Genomic DNA, 22342 nt, shown 5'->3' on the forward strand with positions numbered 1-22342 from the left:
AACACCCATCCCCACATAACCCCCTCATGTTCGTGTACCAAGCATTTTATCCCATGTTCATGTAGAAAAAGTCTGTCAGTGTTTGTGACTAAGGACTCATTCAGGCCTTGGATACTGTTGCTATGCTTGTGCATGAGCTCAGCTCTGAGTGAGAACTGTGGTGTTCTCTCTGAAAGCTGCTGATGAGGGTGATTGAAGGGCCATGTCATAAGACAATTAACACATCAAATCAAACGAACTTAACATTACTGCTACCACAGTAAACTCATTGTACCTTGCACCGTGCCATTCAGCAAACATGTCTGGCATCCCATTTCATTTCTTTGTTTTAATGTCTCACCAACAGTTATGTTCTCGTTTTCTCCCTCCTGGAGGTCAAATGCACCGTGTGACACCATAACAATCTACTAAGATTTCCACACTCAAAGGGTTTTAGATTATAACTTATCTTTGCATAAATAGTAAACTGGTAAATGTAAACACTGACACGCTGTTATTGCCTTTGAAGTAACAATTTTGTCTATATTCATAGTAGCCTATTGCTCAGTTTCTACAAGCTTTATTAGGAGGGTTGTACATTTCTACAAAGTTCAACTACTGGGATGTTCACAGCTAGTAATTAAATTTTACTTATATATTTTTGCAGAAGTCAGACATATTTGGGTATGGAAAAACATTGCATAGAAAACTTGTTTGGTGTTCTCCATACAACTGTCTGCACTGCACCAAAAGATGATGTGTTGATGGTTCAGGACTAATGGATATGTGCTTTTACACTATTATTCATTATGTGTTACTGCAAAAGTATGTTTTAGTAACAGACAGCCACACATATGCACACACAATACACTGACATGAACAAAAACTTTAGAATTTTCTTTCACCTTTCAGTTTTGGGCAATAAGTTATTGCAACTTAGCTACTGAAAGTTTATTTTTAACTGTGAAGTGCTAATTCCATCTGAAACAGGATGTAATAAATAGACAGATAGGTATGAGTGTAGTTAATGTCTGTTGCTACTTTCGTTTGATTTTATAGCGACATAGTAATTTGTGTGTTTTGAAAATTCTTCTTGTTTATGTATGCGTGATTATAGAGGCTAGCTGTTTCTCTAATTTAAAAATCATCTAACAATCAAAAAATCCTTCTCTCTGCATACACTCTTGTTTACTGTTTGTATTTTGGCGTTTAGTTCACAGCAAGATACTTTACTGCAGAACAGAATGCAATACAGCTTTGTAAATAATGCACACATTATTTCTGATGGGTTGTCAAGTTGAAACACTAATTCAGCTACAATCAACCCTCAGTTAAAACTTAGTAACAGTGACAGTAACAGTTTTCATTCAATTCAATTATTATTAGTTTTAGTTAATATAATGTTGGTTGATTGGATGTAGAAAATGTGTCTAAATCACTTTTTATTAGCAGTACTTCTTTTTCTTTTCTTCTTTTTTTCCCTCAAAATCTTTTTATACAGTACAAGGAATGACTGTTCAGTTTTATTGGCTAATGAGTTATTATTCCGGCAAAAAACAAGAGTTTTAGTAGTGTCTTCTGATAACTGGTCCAAGCGACTACACTCATTGGGCAACTGCCCCATTAAGTTACTCTGTTTTTTTTACAGACTCAACTAGGATTGAATCTGAACTAAACCCCAACTTAATATCCAAAAGACTTTAGGTTTTATATTTCAGTGTAAACACATTTCAGTAAGACCTATTTTTCTTAACTGTGAAAAATCTATCTTTAAAAGAACAATATTAAACAATTTTTTAACAATCGAACTTATTATTGACATCAAAACATACTTTTACAGAAGGGGCATCCAACATTGTTTAAGCATAAATGCTCACTTTGAAATCCATATATCCATCCATTATCTGCTGCTTGTTCCAGAGGTGGGTTTCAGGGGCTGCAGCTTGAGCAAGGAGCTCCTGACATCTCCTTCCTCAGCCAACCTCTTCCAGCTATTCCGGTAGATTTCCAAGGCATTCCCAGGCCAGCTGAGAGCTATAGTCTCTCCAGCATGTCCTGGGTCTTCCCTGGGCTCTCCTCCTAATTGAACATGTCTGGAACACCTCCCTAGGGAGGCATCCAGGGGGCATCCTTACCAGATGTCTGAACCACCTCAACTGGCTCTTTTCAATGTGGAGTAATGGCTGTACTAGTTCTTGCCGGATATCCGATTTTCTCACCGTATCTCTAAGGGAGAGCCCAACTACCCTGTGGGCAAAACTCATTTCAACCACCTGTGTTTGACATCTTCTTTCGGCCACTACCCAAAGTTCATGAGGGTGAGGGTAGAACGTTGATCAATTGCAACTCAGCTCTCTTTTCACCGCAGCAGACAGAGTACGCAATACTGCAGAAGCCACATCAATCAGACTGTCGATCTCGTGCCTCATCCTTCCCTCACTTGTGATCAAAACCTAGAGACACCTAAACTCTTCCACTTTGAAATCTTAACTCATTCTAAAGTGTAAACCTTATGTGCATGCATCAGTGCTGGCAGTGCACTCTGTCAAAAAAACAAACCAAAACAAACAAAAAACACTTAAAAGAGGAGAGGTTTTATAATCAGAACAGGTGTGCTGAACATGAACTTTTTTAATAACCACAAACACTGTTGTAATGCACCAATACTATCACTGCTATTTTGTCCTTGAATACTGATCCTCTCATCACTTTGTGTAAATGAAGCTAACATGACTGCCTGCTTCTCGTTCTTTGGGAAGGACACAGGTCCAGATCCTGAACTACTGACCTCGCAGGTTGCTGGAGGAACTATGACCTACTTTGTACTCATCCTTTACTGTAAGCATCATCTGCAACACAGAGAGAACAAATTTGACTTTACCTGGGCTGGGATTTGTCTAGTTTTATTTTTTTAGTGGCTAATATTGATACGCACTGATGTATTAGCCAAAATCTAGATGCAAGCGTATCTGCATTTCTTCTACATTTTTTATTTACAGAAGCATACATTTTATTTGTTGAAGAAAAAGTACACTACTGTGTCATATGGCATGGAGACAGAGGTGAACCCAGAGCGCAGACTCATTTTTTAAGAAAAGAAACTAATTTATTACTTTACTAAACAAACAAAACAAAAGGCTGACGTGGCAGCAAAATCCTAAATACAACAAAATCCAACTTAGAAACAAGGCATTACATGGCAAGGTAGAGAACAAAGAAACGACAAGCATGAACGACAAGCATGACAAAACGCAATGACCCAGTCATAAGTGACAAAACAGAGACCGGTTTTAAAGACAGAGGGAAGATGATTATGGGATGCAGCTGTGGACTGAACGAGGAGCAGGTGAGGTGGGCGTGGCAGGCATGGGTGGAAAAATACTGGGGAGGTGAATGGTGACGAGGCATGAAATCCAAAAAAACTACTAAACCAAAACAGCATGAACAAGAAAACAAAGAACCAAAACCCAAAAACACTGACATTCATGACACTACTGTAGTTCTTTCTGATATTTGAACAGTAATATAATCTGTCTAATCATCTCTTTTTAAACCTATTACAAATAAAAAAACAATCAACCATTTAAATGGAGTAAACAAGCCTTTCAACCCAGCATAGATGAGCTTCTTTTGATCTTGACCACCTAAATCGCCTTGTTCACCTCCCTAAATCTAGGAAATATCCAGTTTCTGTTGTTTTCTGCATCAGTAGCAGTTGTGTCCTCACCGTCAGCAGAGTTTTTGTTGTTGTTGTAGTTTTTGACAGACCTCACGTTGCTGCCGTGCTGCTGCAGCAGATGCTTCTGTAAATTACGGTGTCGTATCTTTTTGTGCTTGAGAGCATTTTGCTGCTAACACAAAGTTTGTATTGGACAATGTGTTTTGCATCTTTGAGAAAGGCACACAATATTGACAGCAATTCCAGCTGATGCCTTGCCTTTTCCATTCTTCCTTCTACTGTTTTGGAAATTGCGATCCTTTATCCTTCCTGCTATTGAGGAACGGAAAACATCATTGAGACGTCTCACTGAGTAATGAGTCAGAAGTACTGGTGTGTGCCACAGAGGAAGGTTTCAAACATATTTTTGTTTTCCCCCTGAATTGAAACTTCCAAGTGAATGCATTTAAGTTTGTCTTGAATGACTGGAGTCGTGTGTGCATTGAAAACTTTAAACGGGTCAGATGCTCTTCACACAAAAGGAGAAAAAAAAATCTATTTCCTCCGTCTGTGAAAATGTTATTGCTTCAATTGTCAATGGTTCCCCAAAGCCCCGACTGGACAAAGAAACTGACAAGACGTTCCTATAAAGGCCTTCCTCTGCACTACACAGTGTTTGACCTTTCTGCTGATGTAGCATGTCCTTGTGGACAGTGTGCTCTGCTCTCTGACGAACTGCCCGGGCGGACGTTCTTTTGCTCTCCAACCCATTCATTCAACAAGAAGGAATTACATTTTCCAAACGTCTGCAGCAAGATGACGAAAGCAGATTGAGGGCAAAAACAAAACCCACAAACTTACCATCAAAGTGAATTTCATAAAAATAACATTATAAAAGCTCAGTTGGAGACTTTTTACCCTTTTTATTTATTTTTGGAGGAATAGATACTTATGCGAAGGAGGCTGATTCAGGTTTGTCATATGCTTTAGCTTTCACATTTTCCTAGAAGCAAAACGCGCCTTGCATTAATTATAGTTTTAATTGGGCGTTACACAAGTATACAAAGTTAAAAATATCTTAAATGTGCAGCAAATCTCTGCAGGGACATTTTTGTTCTCTTAGGAACATTAAGTTGTAAACAAAGGGGGAAAAAAGAAACATTTAGATTAGAAATATTGGTTATATCTGGGAGCGCTAAAATTCTTCAAGTGTTCAACACTTTTGCATAAGTAAATGTTCTACCTTCAAGGACCAGACTTCATGCTGCTGGAAATTGCTTTTCATGTTGTCATCTCATAGTTATCTGTCCCTCCTGTTTTATTTGATTTTTCAGCTCTTCAATGAAACTGTGCCACCACTGATTTTGTAAATCACTGTCTAAATGATTTGCTTGGAAGTGATTTCAGTAAGACCAACAAAAATAGGTCAAAAAGCAACATTTACCTGACTACCAGGGATAACTTTGTAAAATAATGACAGAGAGGGTGAAGTGCAGTTTAATTGTGTAATAATTAAGTTAATATTGTCACGTCACAAGCAACATTCTATTATTATAACATGGACTAAGTGGCATCGAAGAACGCCATTTTGGATCTGAAGCTGTCATGTACTGCTTATAAAGTCCAACTCACACAGCCTGTGTCGTTGTCACATATAATTGCCACATTTCAAGGTTGTAATTATATTTTATTGTGGTGATTATGAAATCCCAGTTTTAGCACACATTTAAATTGCAGACGGCTTATATAAAACGGGAGAATCAGCTATGCAGTGACGTTTTAGGCCATCTCTTTGAATGTGTGTTTTTGTGTGTGAAGATTTATGTTTTCGCATCTTTTGTTTTTAATATTGTGTGCAAATAGTGCCTATTCACTGGAATTGTATTGTAATGAATCAAATGTTTACCAGGATACAAGCAGTGTCTCTGTAGTTGGATTTCAACTTCTCACAAAACTGTTTTGAAGAAAGGCTTCTAATTTAATTCGCTGTCCTTGGTGCTGAAATTATGTTTCTCTCACTTCTATTGTTTTTGTAGAGTTTAGATTATGTCTTGTCTCTCTTTTGTTTGGTGTTCAATGTGTATGCCACACAAAATATTTATAGGAATATATATTTTATAGTTTTTCCTTTTAAAATTATATTTTATTTTTTTGCTTTGCCAGGATCTTTAAAATAAGGAAATGTACAAGGCAGTGTACAACAAAAAATACTTTAGAATAGCTGCCGACAAAGAAAAAAGTAAAAGATGTTTAATTTGAAAACCAACTGTACTAAACTACTTATTTATTTATTTTAGTTGACTAACTCACTAGTTAGCTGCTGAGGTTAGTGTAAAAAACACAGCCACCTCTCACCTATGGTCATGCAGTGTGGATTTATAGACCTAGAGAACAGGATGTCAGATAGAAGTGGCTGAAACGAGCTTCATTCATAGAATGGCTTGGCTTAGCCTTAGAGATAAGTTGAGGGGCACCAGCATCTAGAGGGAACTTGAAATAGATCTGCTTCTCCTGTGCATTAAAAGAAGTCAGCTGAAGTGGTTTGGGCATTTGATTAGGGTGCTTCCTGAGTGCCTCCTGATGGAGTTTTTCTGGTCATGTCCAATTGGCAGGAGACCCTGAGAAAGACCCAGATATTGCTGTAGGGATTATATATCCTATCTGGCCTGGGAACACCTTGAGATCCTCCAGGAGGAGTTTAAGAATATCGCTGCTGAGAGTTATGTCTGGGGTTATCTCCTGGACCTGTTACCTCTGCAACTTAAGAAACAAAAGGAGATGGATGGATGGATGGATGGATGGATGGATGGACTTTGTCAATAAATAATGTATTCAACCCAACTGCTTATGTTAGTAAGCATAAAGACATTATTGATTTAAAACTGCTGAATATATTGAACAAAATAATTACAGCAAAAAGATGCAATTCACAATAATTTCTGAATTTATCTTTTTTTCTGGAAATTATCTATTGACCTTCACAGTTTGTTTCACGACCTATAGTGGGGTCCCAGTTCCAACTTGAGAAAACACTACAGTATTGTATAATTATTGTTTATTGCTGTACTTCATGTTGTGTATACCTGTCCCACTTTCTGTGCAGGATTTGCCAGCTGGATTTTTCTAAGGCCAATAAACTTGATTACAGCACAGATTTAGTCTGAGGTAATTGCATTTGGAAAAGCTCATTTAAAATTGGGTTACCATTTTTGGCTAACATGCCAAAGCACTACACTTGTATGTTGTTTTTCTAGTTAACTTTAAAACGTTTAAACTTTTTGCTTAGCTATTAAGATAACATTGATTTAAGACAGAGTTTAGTGTCACCTGAGTGATCTTCTATATACAGCAAGGAAAAAGGCTTGTAAAATATCTGTAATCTGCAATATTTATTCTTAAAAATAACTTATTTAAAAAAAGAAAAAAAACTTCAAAAATAAAAAATGGGCATAAATAGGACAAATGTACAGAACTACGTTTATTGTGTGCTATCGTCATCTGAATTCTGCAGCTTCTGCCACTGCAGTTAGAGTTACAATGTGCCCTTTTATTTATCCCACGATGCTCACAATTTAGCTCAGAGGTGAAACAATCTGCAGAATGAGCCATCAGTAGCTCCCTGGAAATAAACCTGCCAATCTTTCTGGGCACGAGCTGTTGGGCGTTTCGCTCCCTCACACTCTGCCTCTGGTGAACTCACTTGCTTTCACTGCTTTGATTTGTGCGTTTCAGTGTTACCTTCCGTGATTACTCTCCCAGTCACTCCTCCTCGCTCCCCAGTCTCATTGTTCCCTTCTCTATTTGTCTCATCTTATCTTCCCCCATCCTTTTTCTTCCCTTAACCGTTTCTCTTCTCTTTCTCATTCTCCACGCCTTTCTTGCCCTGTCTTTATCTTAACCTCGCCATCTCCTCCCTCTGCCCTGCTCTCATCAGACAGACACGGAGGGTGATGTGCAAACACCATCCCTCACATCTCCAATGAGTACCTTGTTATCATCTTGTCCCCATAGCGGCTTTCTGTCTGGCTTCGTCTCAGCTTAGATTCCGTCACTAATGGGGCCGCATCATTTTCGACAGCTGCAATTCCTCAGCGTTGAGAAACCGAGATGCGGTGCAGCTCTGTGAACACAGCTCAAAGGGATTGTAGACTAATGCTTCACTCTGATTTACACATTTACAAAGGCATGTTTAAACACCACTTCTCTTTGGCACAGGCCTTTTGCCACATGGCCTGCAAAGACAATTTACATCTATTGAACGCGCTTGCATTTGTTTATTTTTTTCCTCTGATCTTTAGAATTACTGTCCCGGTTTATTTAAAGCAATGTCAGCACTGATCTCAGTGTCAGACAGACAATTTATGAAATATTTATGAGATTTGAGAAAACAGTGACAACAGACTGTAAGTTCTCAAAATATTATTCTGGGTTCAGACATCTTAGAAGTTTTTATACGGTTTATCACTCTTCTCAGATCTGCAGAGCAGAACCTAAGTTTAGCTTCATAAAAACTTTAACAACAGCTCGTGTCTGAGTTTGCCTGCCTCTCTCAGCCCACAAAATTGTTTCCACTGGGTCCTGCAAGGGTCCTGCAAAGACTCCCAGAATTTCTATGCCAGTGTATTATGTTGTTTGATTGGGAAGTTAACAAAATTAATCTTTTTGTCACAGCTTCTTTCATCTTTCTCAAAGGGGGCACTTAACAACTTTGTTGCTTGTGACCCAGGTCAGGCTTTGAAACAGATTGCAAAATCAAACAAATCTAGTAAACAGCTGTCTTGTTTTTTTGTTGTTGTTGTTTTGTTTTAGATTTTTGTTTGTTAATAAACAATAAATTATTATATTCAAGAAAAAGATGTTGCATGTAAATCATCCTCAGCTACTTCCCATTGTTTGAGATTTTTATGTTTTTGGTTCTTCATTTCAGTTTTTGGTGGTTTTCTGAATTTTTAACTGTTGTAAAACATCATTTCAACCGGAACTGAATTTAAAAGAGAACAAAGTGCGGATAGTGGCTGTAAATATTCTTTTAATGCTGACTTTCAACTTTCAATACATATTTTTTTTGCATACATACTCAAGAAATAAATCAATCTCTTTAGGTTGAACTATTTCATTCTAAAATATGGCTCCCTTTCCTGTAATGCGCTTTGAGACGTTACACAGTTCAAATTTATACACTCCTAAGCATTAAACAATGAACACTGTGCTATCTGACCAGAGCCATTATGCTAATTTGTGCCATATGGCGGTAGATGCTTCTTTGTCGGAGCTGAAACACAATAATCATTACAGTATAAATTATCTTAAAATGTAGAAATTTAAGTGCTGTTAAAAAACCAACATGGAAAGTGGCACATCACTGTAGAAATTTTATAATAGATAATTTACAGGTCAGGATTAAAGTTTAACCAGTTAATTAGTTGGTCAATCAATTAGGCAGTTTGTTGCACCTTTGTCTAGATAATCTGTATCAGCCATGCCTGAGCATAGTAATCTGATTAAATGAAAGGTGCATCTTTGAATAGCACAGTGTTGTTACACTTGACACTATGCACTTTTGTCAGTATGCTTCTTGTAGAGATCGGGAGGAAAGATTGAGGGTGGGAGGCGTTCTTTTTTTCATGGCAGGAGTGCTTCTTTTCTTGGCACATTAGCAAACCCCCAAGTGTGTTGACCAATATGTTATGCCAACTGTGGGTCTGTGGGTCTTAACCAAAGTTATTCCCTTCATCATATAATAGTATAGTAGTCTGTGCAATCTTTTAAGTACATATGAGCAGCAGTCTGTGTGACAAAATAAAACAGTTGTCTTTTTGAATACTTTGAATCAAAGTGTTTCTAATAATTTGGTTTGAGTCCCTATACTTTTCATTTTGATTATCACACAGCCTAATAAAAGCATCAGCCTAAACTTTGTAATCAGTGCTTTGTTCCCCTATTTCAAGATCTGGTACAATGTAATGTACATAAACATTAAACTGTGAAATTTATAGGCCAAAAAACGAAGAAACAAACTGGCTTTCTAAATTGATAATTGACAGTCTGATTTTTTTTTAAATGGCATCAGCATTGGCTTTTCAAAAACAATATTTACATAACTTCTAGTCAGGTCATTCATTTTCCAATTAGTTGTTTGGCATCTTGTCTGTCTTTTCACCCACTTACACTCAATTAATTCTTACAGATTCAAACCCATACAGAAAAATCACATCAACTTCATATGAGGAAATCAAGTTTTCACTTGGAAAACCATCATAAATTGACATGATTTGCACATGTCTCATGTATGAGTTTAGAACATTTTCAACATGTTCATGGGATCCCTAGTGGTCACATGGTTTTTTACATGTAGACACATAAGACAAAGATGTAAAATTTATGTGGGTTTTTTTGTCCTGTAAAGGTCAGGCAAAGGTCACACAGGAACATATGTTGAAAGTTGGGTATATTGGTTCAGTTTTATTTGTTTATTTATTTATTGCCATTTTTTCAGAACCAGGGCTGAGATGCAAATACTGCACATTTTATATGGACAGTTGGTAGAACATAAAATGATTTTTGCTGAATTAAAGCAAAGGTAATTTAAAGTGACTTGCACAACTTTCTATTCTAAAACAAATTTTCCTATTTTTTTAGGAAGGCAAAGAAATTGACTTGTGCATGATAAAAAGAGGAACTTCCTCCAAGGTTGGTCCAGATAGAATGGCAGCACAAATCAGAGCAAACATTTTAATTTTCCCTCTGGTTCTGCAGCAGGCAGCTCATGCAGTGAACTGAGGAGAGCTGCAGCGCATTGTGTTTGAAGAGAGGCAGGTACACTGATCTGTGTTAACAACATGGTGGTAAAAGCCATTCAGCTAGCCAACGGTTATGGCCTGCCAGTATATTACTGGTGACATCACACATCAGAGTGCATTTGGCTCTCCTCAGCCTGCTCTCATTAGAACAGACATCCTGCACGAGACCCTGCTGGTCCTATACCCACTGCCCTTTTTAAAGTTTGGTCAAAGAAAATCTGTAAAAGCCTCACAAAATATTCCTTATAGTTGTTGTCAATATGGTCTGCAAGACTAAATGTTAGCTAATGGAGATCAGGTTTACACTTCATGCAGTATGTCAGTGTTTCATTGAATCCCTTTATAGCAAAGAAACAAGCACCAAGAGAAAAGATTGTCACAAGAAAAATAAAATATTCATTCAGTGTGCTTCCTCAAAGTTCAGAGAGATTACCCACATCAAAATCCAGTTTCAGTGAACATTTAATGATTTATTTATTTATTTTTTAAACCACATCGTGTTCCAGTGGTGGCCTGTTTTTTCCACTTCGGGCCGTGGGATCTCGGTCTGATCTGTAATCAAGCTTTGCAGAAATACTTTAATTTATAAATGGACTCAAAATCTCAGATTCTTGGAGCACAAATGAAGTTGCAGTGTTAAATATTTCAGTAAACAAGTAGATTTTGAATATTTCATGGGCAGAACGATTGATATGAACTGAAACTGCTCTATGAAACATTCAAGTCCTCCGTCCATCTGAACTATTCCAACTTGCTGGCTTTCTCGGAGCGCTGCTTAATGCCACGGCTTCTTCAGCTGCATTTAAGCCAGAACACAAGAGAAATACATGCAGTGCTGTCTGATTGTTGGTGCACTCATACATCATGGAAGGAGGGAAATTTGCTTTATAGGAATTTGTTCTCTCTCCCTGGCATTCTCTCTTATGTTACCCTGAGACTCTCCTGGTGCTTCTTTTTCAACACCCATCATTCCTCTGGTTCACTGGGTTGAATGCAGAAAAATAAGAAACACTGCATGGAGTTATAAAAAATCACCACACATCCAAGAATATGGAATGTGGCCAAGTGGAAAAAAAACACATCTCTACAGGGTTAGGGAGTAGAAGAAGAGAGGGTTATCTCATGTCCAACCACATCTATGCTGCTCCGCAGAGGTTCAGTTCTGCAAAGTTTGGCTCAGTGAGTTTACTGCAGTACTGATTCACTCTGATGAAACAAGGTACTCCACACAAGTGAGTAAATCCCAAACTTAATTACTAGGAGCCAAAGTGGATACAGAATATTGCTCAGCACTACTATTTTTTTCTAATTAAATTCATGTCTTCCTTTTTTTTTTTTTGGAAATGTTTTCTAACTTTTTCTTTCGTAGCAAGGGGAAATGAGAAACACAAAATCCTGTAAGTGTAGATATTTTTGTGACTTGAACATAATGTAAAAGTGCATATGCAAATTTCTTGTAGGATAAAATTATACACTGATGGCTACACATTAAATGGTTCCAATAAGCAGCCTTAAAGCTAAATTACACCTCTGTATATGTTTATTAGATTTAAATCTTTAGAAGTAACTAACTAAACAAACTTATATGAGGAAAAAAGAACCAACATCATAGAGTTATAATCTTGGTCATAATTATACTCTGTAATGTTGACAGTGGTTGTGAGGTTAATAAAACCTGTGGCACGTTTTCGGATATTTGGGTGTTATAACTATAGTTCTGTCATTAGGTCAGTATCTCAATGGGCTGTGACTATTGGTGACTATTAATTTAAATGATAATTATTTTTTTTAAAAACTGCGTAAAATCTGCTACTACTGTAGATGAAATCCTAAATGTGGAGGCAGCTGCCCAAGTGGGTACAAATCGGTTTAAAGTGGGTATGATGTGGGTGAAGGTAGGCAGCGAAATAATCTGCACAGCTCAGAAGACCGTTTTGCAAGCTGTGCATGCAAAAATAGGCCATGATTTTCAATAACTGGCCCCTCAAAATGTGGCCATACAGCTTGCTGGCTGCAAACACTGAGAATCTTGTGGAACTGCCACTAAAAATTTGCCTGTTTTCTCATAACTTTGAGTCACCAACTGGTCTCAAAATGTTGCCAATCAGTAAGACACTACCCTGAGGAACACTTTTAAGTCATTTTATCAGGCTATAAATTGAGCAGGTCACACACTGATAATGGAGCCTCCAAGTTGTGCCTTCAACATGGTTGGGTTGCTGCTTATATACAAAAATGCACAACAATTCCTGTTTTCCCCTCCTTCACTGTAGGCATCCCTACAGGAAAAAAAATTCCACAACAAGAATGGCAGCATCTTCATTCACAAACATAGCTGCAGTTTCACATTATTTGCACACAGCTGAGATTGAATTTACTGCCGAGTTCTTAATAATGGTGTTAAAAGCAGCGCCCTTGCTATTTTTGGATACCCCAGTATACTGTACACTGCATAACCACCCAACTGCAGTTAACATTGACTCAGTTTGCTGCTGATAATGTTATATTTTTAGTTCGACTCCACCTCAAAGAAGATGTTTGTCCATTTATGACCTCTGTCTTTTCCCACAGCAGAGCAAAGAGAAATGATCAACAACAAGACCAACCCAACAAAAAGTATCTCACACCTCAAATCCTTTTATGTATTCCTAAGGCTGTCCTTAGATGCAAGAATTTGCTTAAACAAATAAACCTGTGAATAATCATGTTGTTTTTTTTGTTGTTGTTTTTTAACCACAGCACTAAATATGTACACACATACCATAAATAACAAAATACTCTTGAAAGGTTCAGGATATTCCAATGCTTTACTGTGATACTGTCACATTAGTATGGATCAGACTCCAAACAGGATCTTCTATCCTCTGTAATTCTGGCACTTGTACAGCTTGTTGATCCTGAGAATGTCGATGTCAGACAGGCCCACCCTTTGGCCGATGGGAACATTGGGGTCAGGGATCGGAGTTATGGTTTCTAACCCATTCTTTCCAAAAGCAGTTCTACAAATTTATAATAAAAAAATAAATTAGAGGAAAACAACAAATTCAGTGTATTTGATTTCCAGTGACAAAGGTGGTGACCCTTACTTTCCATATTGCATCACAGATGAATAGTCATATTTGGTGTTGAGATTGTCTGTGTCCATTTTTTTGAAGTTGTTCAAATAATCTGGTGGTAAAAAAACAAAACAAAACAAAAAAAAAACAACAATCATTTAGTATCAGATCATTGTATGAATTTGTCTGAATCAGTGATTGATGCTGTGTGAATCTTACATTCCTTAATGTTGTCCCAGTTGATTTTGACATATTGGTCGCGGTCGCTGCGAGTGTGCTCGTGGTAGAAACCCAGAGCGTGCAGCAGCTCATGCTGGATGATCCCATTGTCTACGCAGCCAAATTTCTGCAGAGACACAACCTGCTTGTCTCCGATACGACCGAGCAAAGAAAAACACCTAAGAAAGTGAAAGGGACAAAAATAAATATTGCAAAAATTGACCTTTGACTAGAAGACCAATGTTTTCATCATCATCAGACAGTATGTACGTGTGTCCTAAGTGGTAGGGCGCATAGTGGGAGGTTGGGGGAGGGGGAGAGGAGGGTGTCAAACTATTGTTTTGAACCAACAAGAAGTAATGTACAAGTTGTTTATTGTAAAAATAAAAAGCCAATAGGAGTCATCAATGTTCTACAAGCATTAACGTGATAGTTTAGATTTTTGGATGTGGAATTCTGTGGAAAGGTTTCTAAACAAACAGGTTTCAAACAAAAAATATCTTACATGTTGTACATAGCTTTTTGAACAACCTCATTTTGAAAAAATTTGAACTTAATTTTCATCAAATTATTGAGCTATAAATTGTGTTCACCTGAGCTGGTATGTTTTTTTATATACAGATTAGACTTGCATGCTGTAAAAAAGCTAAACAACTAATGAACTAAACTAAACTGAACAAATCTAATAATGATCAATAACAGGTTACAAAAAGATTTTGCTTTAATGGACTTTTTAAAACAATGTAGGTAACATCTATCATTTAAAAATGGTTTTAAGCTGCGCTCAACTTTACAATACTTTGTTAAACACAATGTACTAGTTTAGTTACATTTTCTACAAATATTTTATGTAATTTTGGTGTATGTTTTTTTTTTTCATTTGCTTACCCATATTTTGGTTCAATGCTTAGGTACGCCCTCTCATTTCTACGAGGAACGAAGCGAATGCAGGTCTTTGGTTCAAAGCCCTTCATGGCAGTCAGAATCTTATTCTTTTCAGAGAAATCTAAAGTTGTAAATAAAAAAAAACTTAGTTAGGTGAAACAGACTTGTTATCATACTCTAATCCATCTTACAAAATGATTTATTAAAAAAAACAAAACTTTTTACTCACCATACTGGTCACCTATAATGTAAGGGATTTCTACGTTCCCGTTTGGAGACTTTTCCCAGAAGCAGCTGTATTGTTTATTGAGACACTTCAAAGCAGTCCTGGTTTTTGGAATGAACACATCTCCTTCATACAGCTCATGTAAAGATCCTGTTAGAATAACAAAATATACTAAGGTTAGATTAAAAGAAAGTGCCCCCCCCCCAAAAAAAAAAAAAAAAAAAAATTGGTTTTCTTTAGTAAACTCATCTTTATAACATGAGAATGTATTGCTTTTTCTATTTTTTTATTTTCACTATTATGACTGAATACCATTGTTCATTCTGAGGATAGTGGTGGAAATGTCCTCCTTCTCAGATCCATCCACTGAGTTCTCTACAGAACAGAGGAAGAGCCAAAGTCATACAGATCTGTTCCTATAATGAAAAATCATGTAATATTTGATGTTTAGTCTGCATAAAAACTGTGGGTCGGCCACTTACCATCATTGCGATCCTGCAAAAAAAAATGAAAATAATAAAACACTTTCCATTTTTATTTAGCTCCTTTTCAGATACATCCTCAAATAAATAAATAAATACATATAAATGAACTCAATGCTATGTTTAGTGTGTAATTTCTTACATCTCCAGTGTCAGCATTACAGAGGCCTGAAAGTAGCAAGAGCAGAAGAGAAACTCCTGCTTTATGGTCCATGTTTTTGCCTGAAGATGCTGAAGCAGAAGTGCCGATCCTTCACTTGCCTTGGATGCACTGATGCCGAAGTTCAGGCGATGAAGAGCTAATATGCCACTTGCCAGGGTGTGTCTGTGTACAGAGATTAATGGAAGGGGTTCAGTAGGTCTTGTCTTAGACACACAGATGATGGGAGTGCCCTTCCCACCCGGATTCACTGTTTTCACACAGAGATAATCTCATTCTGGGAGGATTACAGTGACCACAGGCTGCTGTCGGCTCGCTTAGCATCAGATCTCACTTGGTATTTTTTAACCAGCGGGGAGTTGACTCATGGTGTCTGGGGCCTGATCCAGCGCTTTGTCCTAAAAAATAACAGATACACCACTCGTATTTTTCAGACTCTGACATTAGGTAAACTCTTCTTATATCTAATCCAAATGTGGTAGCCTCAATGACTTTTTTAAAGTGCTGTTTCAAATTAGACCTTGTCGTAAGACAAAAAAAAAATTGACAAATGTCCATTTGTGTGAGGGTAACATAAGACATAAAGGCTCAATGCTCATCACTTTATTGTGAGTTTGATTAACAAATTTGAATGAAGACTTTCACATATGTGATGAGCAGCTGGGTTGCTGTTGTTCAGGTATTTGAGATCTGGATTTACGCTTTAGAACGCAATCTGTTCAATGAAACTGCTGTTTTGGTTTGTATTTTCTGCAATGGCTGCCATCTGTATTTGACTTTCTGAGCACACTCAGACTTGTCATGCAAAGAGGTAAGTGGCCAAGACTGACTGCAGTGTTTGCAAACAGCTACCCAAGACTGTTTAGCTGTCTTTAACAAAACACTCAGTTCCTACTAAACTGCCACTGTGGCTTTTACAGCCCTTTGGTTTCACAGATTCTGTTTATTCTTGATAGGACCTGTTTTTTTCTGTTTCAGTATAGTTTAGTTTTAGACTGTAGAGCCGCTGACTAATTGGGCATTAATCACCATCTGCAAATTCCTGGAATCTTCATTCTTTATTGCTGCCTTAATAGTGAGAATCTTTATGGTAAATATCTGGCCTGAGCCAACAGACTGTAATACAGTCTTCTGAAAGCCCCGAATCCAGAAATGGATTGTTTAGACTAATGATTATTCAGATTTATTGGATGCTTTGCCCGTAAATCACGAGGTTCTAGTGCTTTGTTTACAGGAAAAGAGGGATGGTGTCTGGCTTCACGGCGCCATAAACAGTTTTAGGATCTGATTTTGCGTGTCAAGGCCGGCAGCTTCACAGAGAGATTCCATCACGTCGACCTTTATGTTGTGTGGTCTTCAGCTGTACATCACAATAATGTGGCATTTACTGTCACAGCACAAACATCGCAGTGTGTATGTGTGCATTTGTGGACGTGTGTGCCTCAGAAGTGGACTCCCTTCACTGCAAGGTCAATTAAACCCCATGCATTTTCACATTTTACAACATTTGCTTTAGCTACAGAGAACATATGAGAGTATATGTGCCTCTTTATGTTTGTGTATGCACTGCCTTTATGCCTGCGCCTGTCCAATTCGGGTGATCTGCGTGGGTGCACAGGTAATCCAATTTGTGTGTTAGAGTCACAGCACAGCACAATAATGCTCAATGATGTATGACCCATCCATTTGGTTGAGCTTTATTCCTAATACGGTTCCAACTGCAAGGAGAAATGTGTCTTATTAACTTAGATATCAGTCTAGTGCTACCCTTTAATAAAGGTTTAATTCTCTGCAAACCTCCGCTGTGTGTTAACTGAAAGAGAAACTCCAGAAAACCGTCAGCTGTCAGGAAGAAGTAGTTTATAACATTTAACTTGGATTTTTATCCCCTTTTTCCCCTATATATGCACTCCTATAAATCCTCAAGTGAGATGTGATTTCTGCCACATTTCAAAGTCAGCAAAAATCCCTCTTTAGATTTAGCTTTATGTCTGCAGTATAACATGATTGTGATTGCTACAGCGGGGTGCTTTTTAACTGTATTTATGGGAAAACAAACTGTGTAAGAGGTGCCCAGATTGACCGGTTTATTTTTACTTATATACAGCGCAGCCAGTGCTTTAACTTAAACTGTGACAAGTAATCTGCTTTTTACGAAGTGGGCAGCCAGAATCTATTGTTGCACTAGGTGCATTTAGCAACTTTATATGTGTGGAACCCAGTGGTGAGGCGTGCCCATCACTTGAGCCTTCTCTATCCTACTGTACCCTCCACACACGCACTCCACACTCACACACATGAGCATCTCGGCGCACATATATTAAACAGAGTCAGTTGCAGAGTCAGCTCTAAAGCAACACTCACCAGTAGAGATGTAGTAAACTGACATTACAACCACACAGCCTATTGATGTTTCTATACAAATGGCTCACAGCCCAATTTCAATTTCAGGTCACTTAAAGCAGTATACCACTGGGCTGACACTGTCAGTGACTAGTTGGTGAACAGCATTCATGAGGGAATCTCTAAAATGTCTCAAAATATTTTGGGGGGGATTCTCAGTTTCCGCACGAGTTGCAGATGCTCAAAGTCTTCCAATCGATCTGCTCATTCATTTTATTTCCCTGTCCTTTTGTGCAGAATTGCAGGGAAGCTGGAGTCTATCTGCAGCTGTCATTGGGTGAGAGAGGTGAGGTACAACCCTGGACAGGTCACCTGTCCATCACAGGGTCACATAGAGACAAACGAGACAGACAACCATTCACATACAGTGACATCTAGTGAAAATTTAGAGTCGCATGCATTAGCTTGTACCACCCAGCTCACAGTCTTGCCACTTGAATTTTAAATATGTTGAAATAATTTGTGTGATAGACTTTCCCTAAACATAGTCATGGTGAGAGGATTCATCAGGGTCATCAGTCCTCATCTCTGCAATTGAAGGGAGGTCAGGTTACTGCTAAAAAGGAGTATAACATGAAGAGTTACAAACTGTGTGCTCGTTTAAAACAGAATACTGTTCACTGCCTAGAATAGAGTTTTGCCAGCCGTGCACATGAAAATAGACAGTTTCAAAAATTGGTTTTGCAAAATGGGACGACATGGCTCCTTGGTTGCTTAGTCACAAACAAACAGAATTCAGTGAGACTGCAGCTGAAGATTTGCCTGTTTTCTTGTAACTAATCTCTAACAGTTGCAGCCCAGTGAAGTTCTGCTCTTACTTCTTTTGTGACTCTGTATCCCCACGTTCCCAAGAAGGGTAAAAAGACTGATGAGTCCAGGTATGAAGTGACCAAAACTGCAGAAGAACAAAGTAATGGAAAAACTAAGGAGATCAGCACCCTTTGTAAAAACCACTACAGCAAAACGATATAAAAATAAACTCATTAACTCACCATTTTTCACTTGAAAATAAAATCTATTCACTCTGTTTTTCTGGATCATTTTTAAAATAATTTATCAAGTTTTTAATGGTAATAGCTGGCTTTAAATCACCTGTGTTTTAGTGGGGTTTTTTTTGCAGCTTCTGTTGAACAGATAACATTCTCACAGCGTTTCCTCTTCCCAGCTGCTAGCCAAACAACGCGCGAATCAAGGGTTGAATGAGCTCCAAATGTTTGGGTGTTGAGAAGCCTTTTTTTATCATAGTTCATCATATCCACCTGTTTAGGTTGGCAGTGGACCACTGAAAGCTGGTGCACTGCCTTCAGTGAAAACAGTGAACCAGCTTCAACTACACCTATTATGTAAATTAGCCATTGGGCCTGATTGGTTTATTAAACCGTCTATTCAGACTTCCACCGTGGCAGTGGCTCAGGAGGTAAGGGTTCGTCCTGTAACTGGAGGGTTGCCGATTCGAGCCCCCGCTCCGTCTGTGTCAGCCGTTGTGTCCTTGTGCAAGACACTTCACCTGCCTTGCCTACTGGTGGTGGTCAGAGGGCTCGGTGGTCAGAGGGCTCGGTGGCGCCGGCGTGATGGCAGCCTCACTTCTTTCAGCCCGCTCCAGGGCAGCTGTGGCTGTAATGTAGCTTACCACCATCAGTGTGTGAATGGGTGAATGATTGTAGTGTGAAATGCTTTGGGGCCCTAGATAAAGTGCTATACAAGTGCCAGCCATTTACAATTTATCATTACCACTGTCAATTCTTGTAATGATCTGGGGATTCTGATATGGATGCTGAATACCCCATATACAAGCAATTCTGCTCAGAATATGCATACAGAAAAGGATGATTGATTTCCCAACACAGAACCACTCCACAGGGCAGCGCTTGGACAGAAAACAGAAACAAGCTCATGTTACTTCATTATAATATAGACAAACAAGTCATGTAGTATTTTGATTGATTTTATAAAACTGATTGAAACAAAATTGTTTAACTTTATTTACTTTTTTATGTTTTGGCTTAATTTGGGCCTCCGCTGAATACATTGAGAGCCCTAATGTTTCTCCTCCGGTGGAATCCCTGATTTTTGCATTGAATTAGATTGCTTTACAGTTTATACCAACAAATAAAAAGTGTAATGCTATTGATCATTATCCTGTCTGTCCAAGCAGTCTTGCCTTTTATGATATTTTGATATTCAATTTAAGTCATTACACAACAAAAGTGTATTGTGTACTTTTGTATTTTCTTTTCTAATCCTTGTTTATTTATTAAATCTTATGTCCTTGTGCACAGTTATCCAATAGTTTTGCTTCCTGTCTTGGTTTTCCTCCATTCTTGTTTTGATTCATTTTATTACTCCACATCTGTGTTCAATCAGTAAACACTTCCTCTTCTTGATTTTGTTGAACCTCTGCCAGATTGTTTTTGTGTTTCCAATCAAGACCGTTCATCGCTTGTAGTTTTGTGATGCTCCAAATTTTTTTTTTTTTTTTTCTTCTTCTTCTTCCTTTCTGGCGAATGAACTGGGAAAGCAACATAAGTGGAATGTGAAGATAACTTTAAATTTGGTTTGAGACTTTTAAAGCCACAATAATTGGTTAATCTTTTAAAGTATGACTGTTACAGCAACTTGTGCTGACAACTTAACCTGCTAAGCCTAGATCAAAATACAAATATGTAAATTAACTGCCTCCAAACCAGTGAGTTTTATTGTAAGATCATCAGATTGTGAACAATGAGAGGTTCTTTAGATCATGTTTTAGGAGTTTTACTGAATTTTATAGCTTTTGAAATGAAATGAAATGCTACAGCCACCTGCTGTAGCTGCTATTTGCTCTTGGAAATAGTCATAAAATGTAAATAATAAGCTAATGTTTTATTAAATAGTGTTTGCATGAACCAGTGTGGAATTTCTGAGTTTCTTAGAGTTGTTCTAAGACAATAGTGATCCAGTCCTAGCTCGTCAGTCTGGTCTGAGATAGACTCTCCTTCTCCAAACTGAGGTTGTTCAAAGAGCTATCTGTAACAGGTAAAAAATAAACAGTTCATAACGTTTCCACAGAACCCCACTTTAAAAGATCTGAACGGTCACTTTGATGTTTGGGGAACCTGACAACCAAACAATACCCTGGGTATGTTGAACACCCTGGAATGTCTACTCTCTGGTCTATTTCTGTATGTTTTTTTAGACTGACTTTTCAATATTAATATTGTCATATCAATATGCTTCATTTCATAAAGCATTGCTTGGACTGCAAAAGAAAGCTATTTTATTCCAAGTGTCAGGCATTCATGCTCCACATCCTAAACATATATTTAGCCAATGTGATGGACTCACTGCCTTGCTGCCCCCACCTGATGTAGATTACAGTAATAATAAAGTGCTGTGAGCCCTGCGATGACAAAAGAAAAGGAGGGCGGAAAAATGTGTTGTTGTTTTTTTCTAACTGATATTGTTATCACAATAATATTGCTTCTAAATATGTTTTCCTAATACGGTGCATTTCTCCTTTCCTGCTTTTTGCTTATTTCCTTGCAACACTTGCTGCCTTTTCATTTTCAGTCCTGATGTACAATAAAACTTATTTCTTTTTTCAACCTTTTTAATGTCTACATGTTAAACAAAAAAAAAAACCACCAATTGGTTTGTAGCCATTGGTCGAAATAAATATTTTAAAGGCGCTTTAGCTTCTGGGAAAATGTAATGAACACCAGACAACAGTGATGACTTACCCTGTTAGCCCTCTAGTGCACTATGTTACATCTCTGTCTTTTTCCTCTGACACTGCGTGGGCCGCCAAGAACAACAGTCAATGAGCAATATCAATTTACGTAATGGACTGTTAAACAAAGTGCTTAACATTTAGAGTTGCTACAGTGGTGTTCAGTGGGAGTGTTTGCCAGATTCACACCGCCATGATAACCACTCCTTGAAATGTTCCACATTAGCCTATTTCGCTGCCTCCTAATTGCTCCTTCTTCTCTTAGTTAGTTGTCTGACCTAATGCTTCTCGTCTCTTCCTTTGCCTTAAGCTCAGCATCTGACTGTGTGTCAAAATAATAAAGTAACTGTTTTGTATACTGCATTCATGTTGAGCGTCCCGTGCCGTCAAGCTCATTGTTAAATGCTACATCTTCAAATTAATACAATATTTCTTCTATTATCTTCTCACATTTGACAAATTGTTTTTACAGCATTCGTAATTCGGTGTAATTGATTTATTTCAGTCCCTCTTTGTGCCAGAGTCAATCTCAGGGCGTAAACATTGTGTTCATACTAATTGACATTCAGACAAACAGGGACAAATACGTTGAATATGAACACAATCCTAATTGGTGTGAATTGCCAGACTTGTAAGAGCCATTCAAAGTAAATCAGGTACATTATTGTAGTAATGCGACTGATTAAGTCACAATCTGGTAGCACGGTCCATTCAGGGGATAATTGTATTTGATAGATGAGATGTCAAGTGCGTTATGTGACATAT

General features: G+C 37.9%; 2 protein-coding genes across 3 annotated transcripts in view; one reads left to right on the forward strand and one right to left on the reverse strand.

Annotated features, from left to right (window-relative positions):
* LOC108231854 (MAM domain-containing glycosylphosphatidylinositol anchor protein 2) overlaps positions 1 to 22342 on the forward strand; it is a 220738-nt gene that overhangs the window by 35996 nt on the left and 162400 nt on the right. The window lies entirely within an intron of this gene.
* On the reverse strand, positions 13226 to 15593 carry LOC108231855 (low choriolytic enzyme). Its single transcript, XM_017409223.3, has 8 exons — positions 15448 to 15593; positions 15306 to 15318; positions 15136 to 15198; positions 14827 to 14973; positions 14601 to 14718; positions 13713 to 13891; positions 13524 to 13605; positions 13226 to 13436 (listed from the first exon to the last, which is right to left on the reverse strand). The coding sequence occupies exons 1-8, from the start codon at positions 15517 to 15519 to the stop codon at positions 13295 to 13297; spliced, it is 816 nt and encodes a 271-aa protein (XP_017264712.1). The 5' UTR covers positions 15520 to 15593; the 3' UTR covers positions 13226 to 13294.

This window comes from Kryptolebias marmoratus, linkage group LG19 (genome assembly GCF_001649575.2).
Source record: "Kryptolebias marmoratus isolate JLee-2015 linkage group LG19, ASM164957v2, whole genome shotgun sequence".
Lineage (NCBI taxonomy): Eukaryota > Metazoa > Chordata > Actinopteri > Cyprinodontiformes > Rivulidae > Kryptolebias > Kryptolebias marmoratus.

Coding starts and splice junctions, on each gene's coding strand:
- LOC108231855 (XM_017409223.3), bottom strand. CDS start 15,519: ATGGACCATAAAGCAGGAGTTTCTCTTCTGCTCTTGCTACTTTCAGGC. Junction 14,719..14,826: donor CATTATAGGTGACCAGTATG/GTGAGTAAAAAG, acceptor TTACAACTTTAG/ATTTCTCTGAAAAGAATAAG. Junction 13,606..13,712: donor CTGGGACAACATTAAGGAAT/GTAAGATTCACA, acceptor TTTTACCACCAG/ATTATTTGAACAACTTCAAA.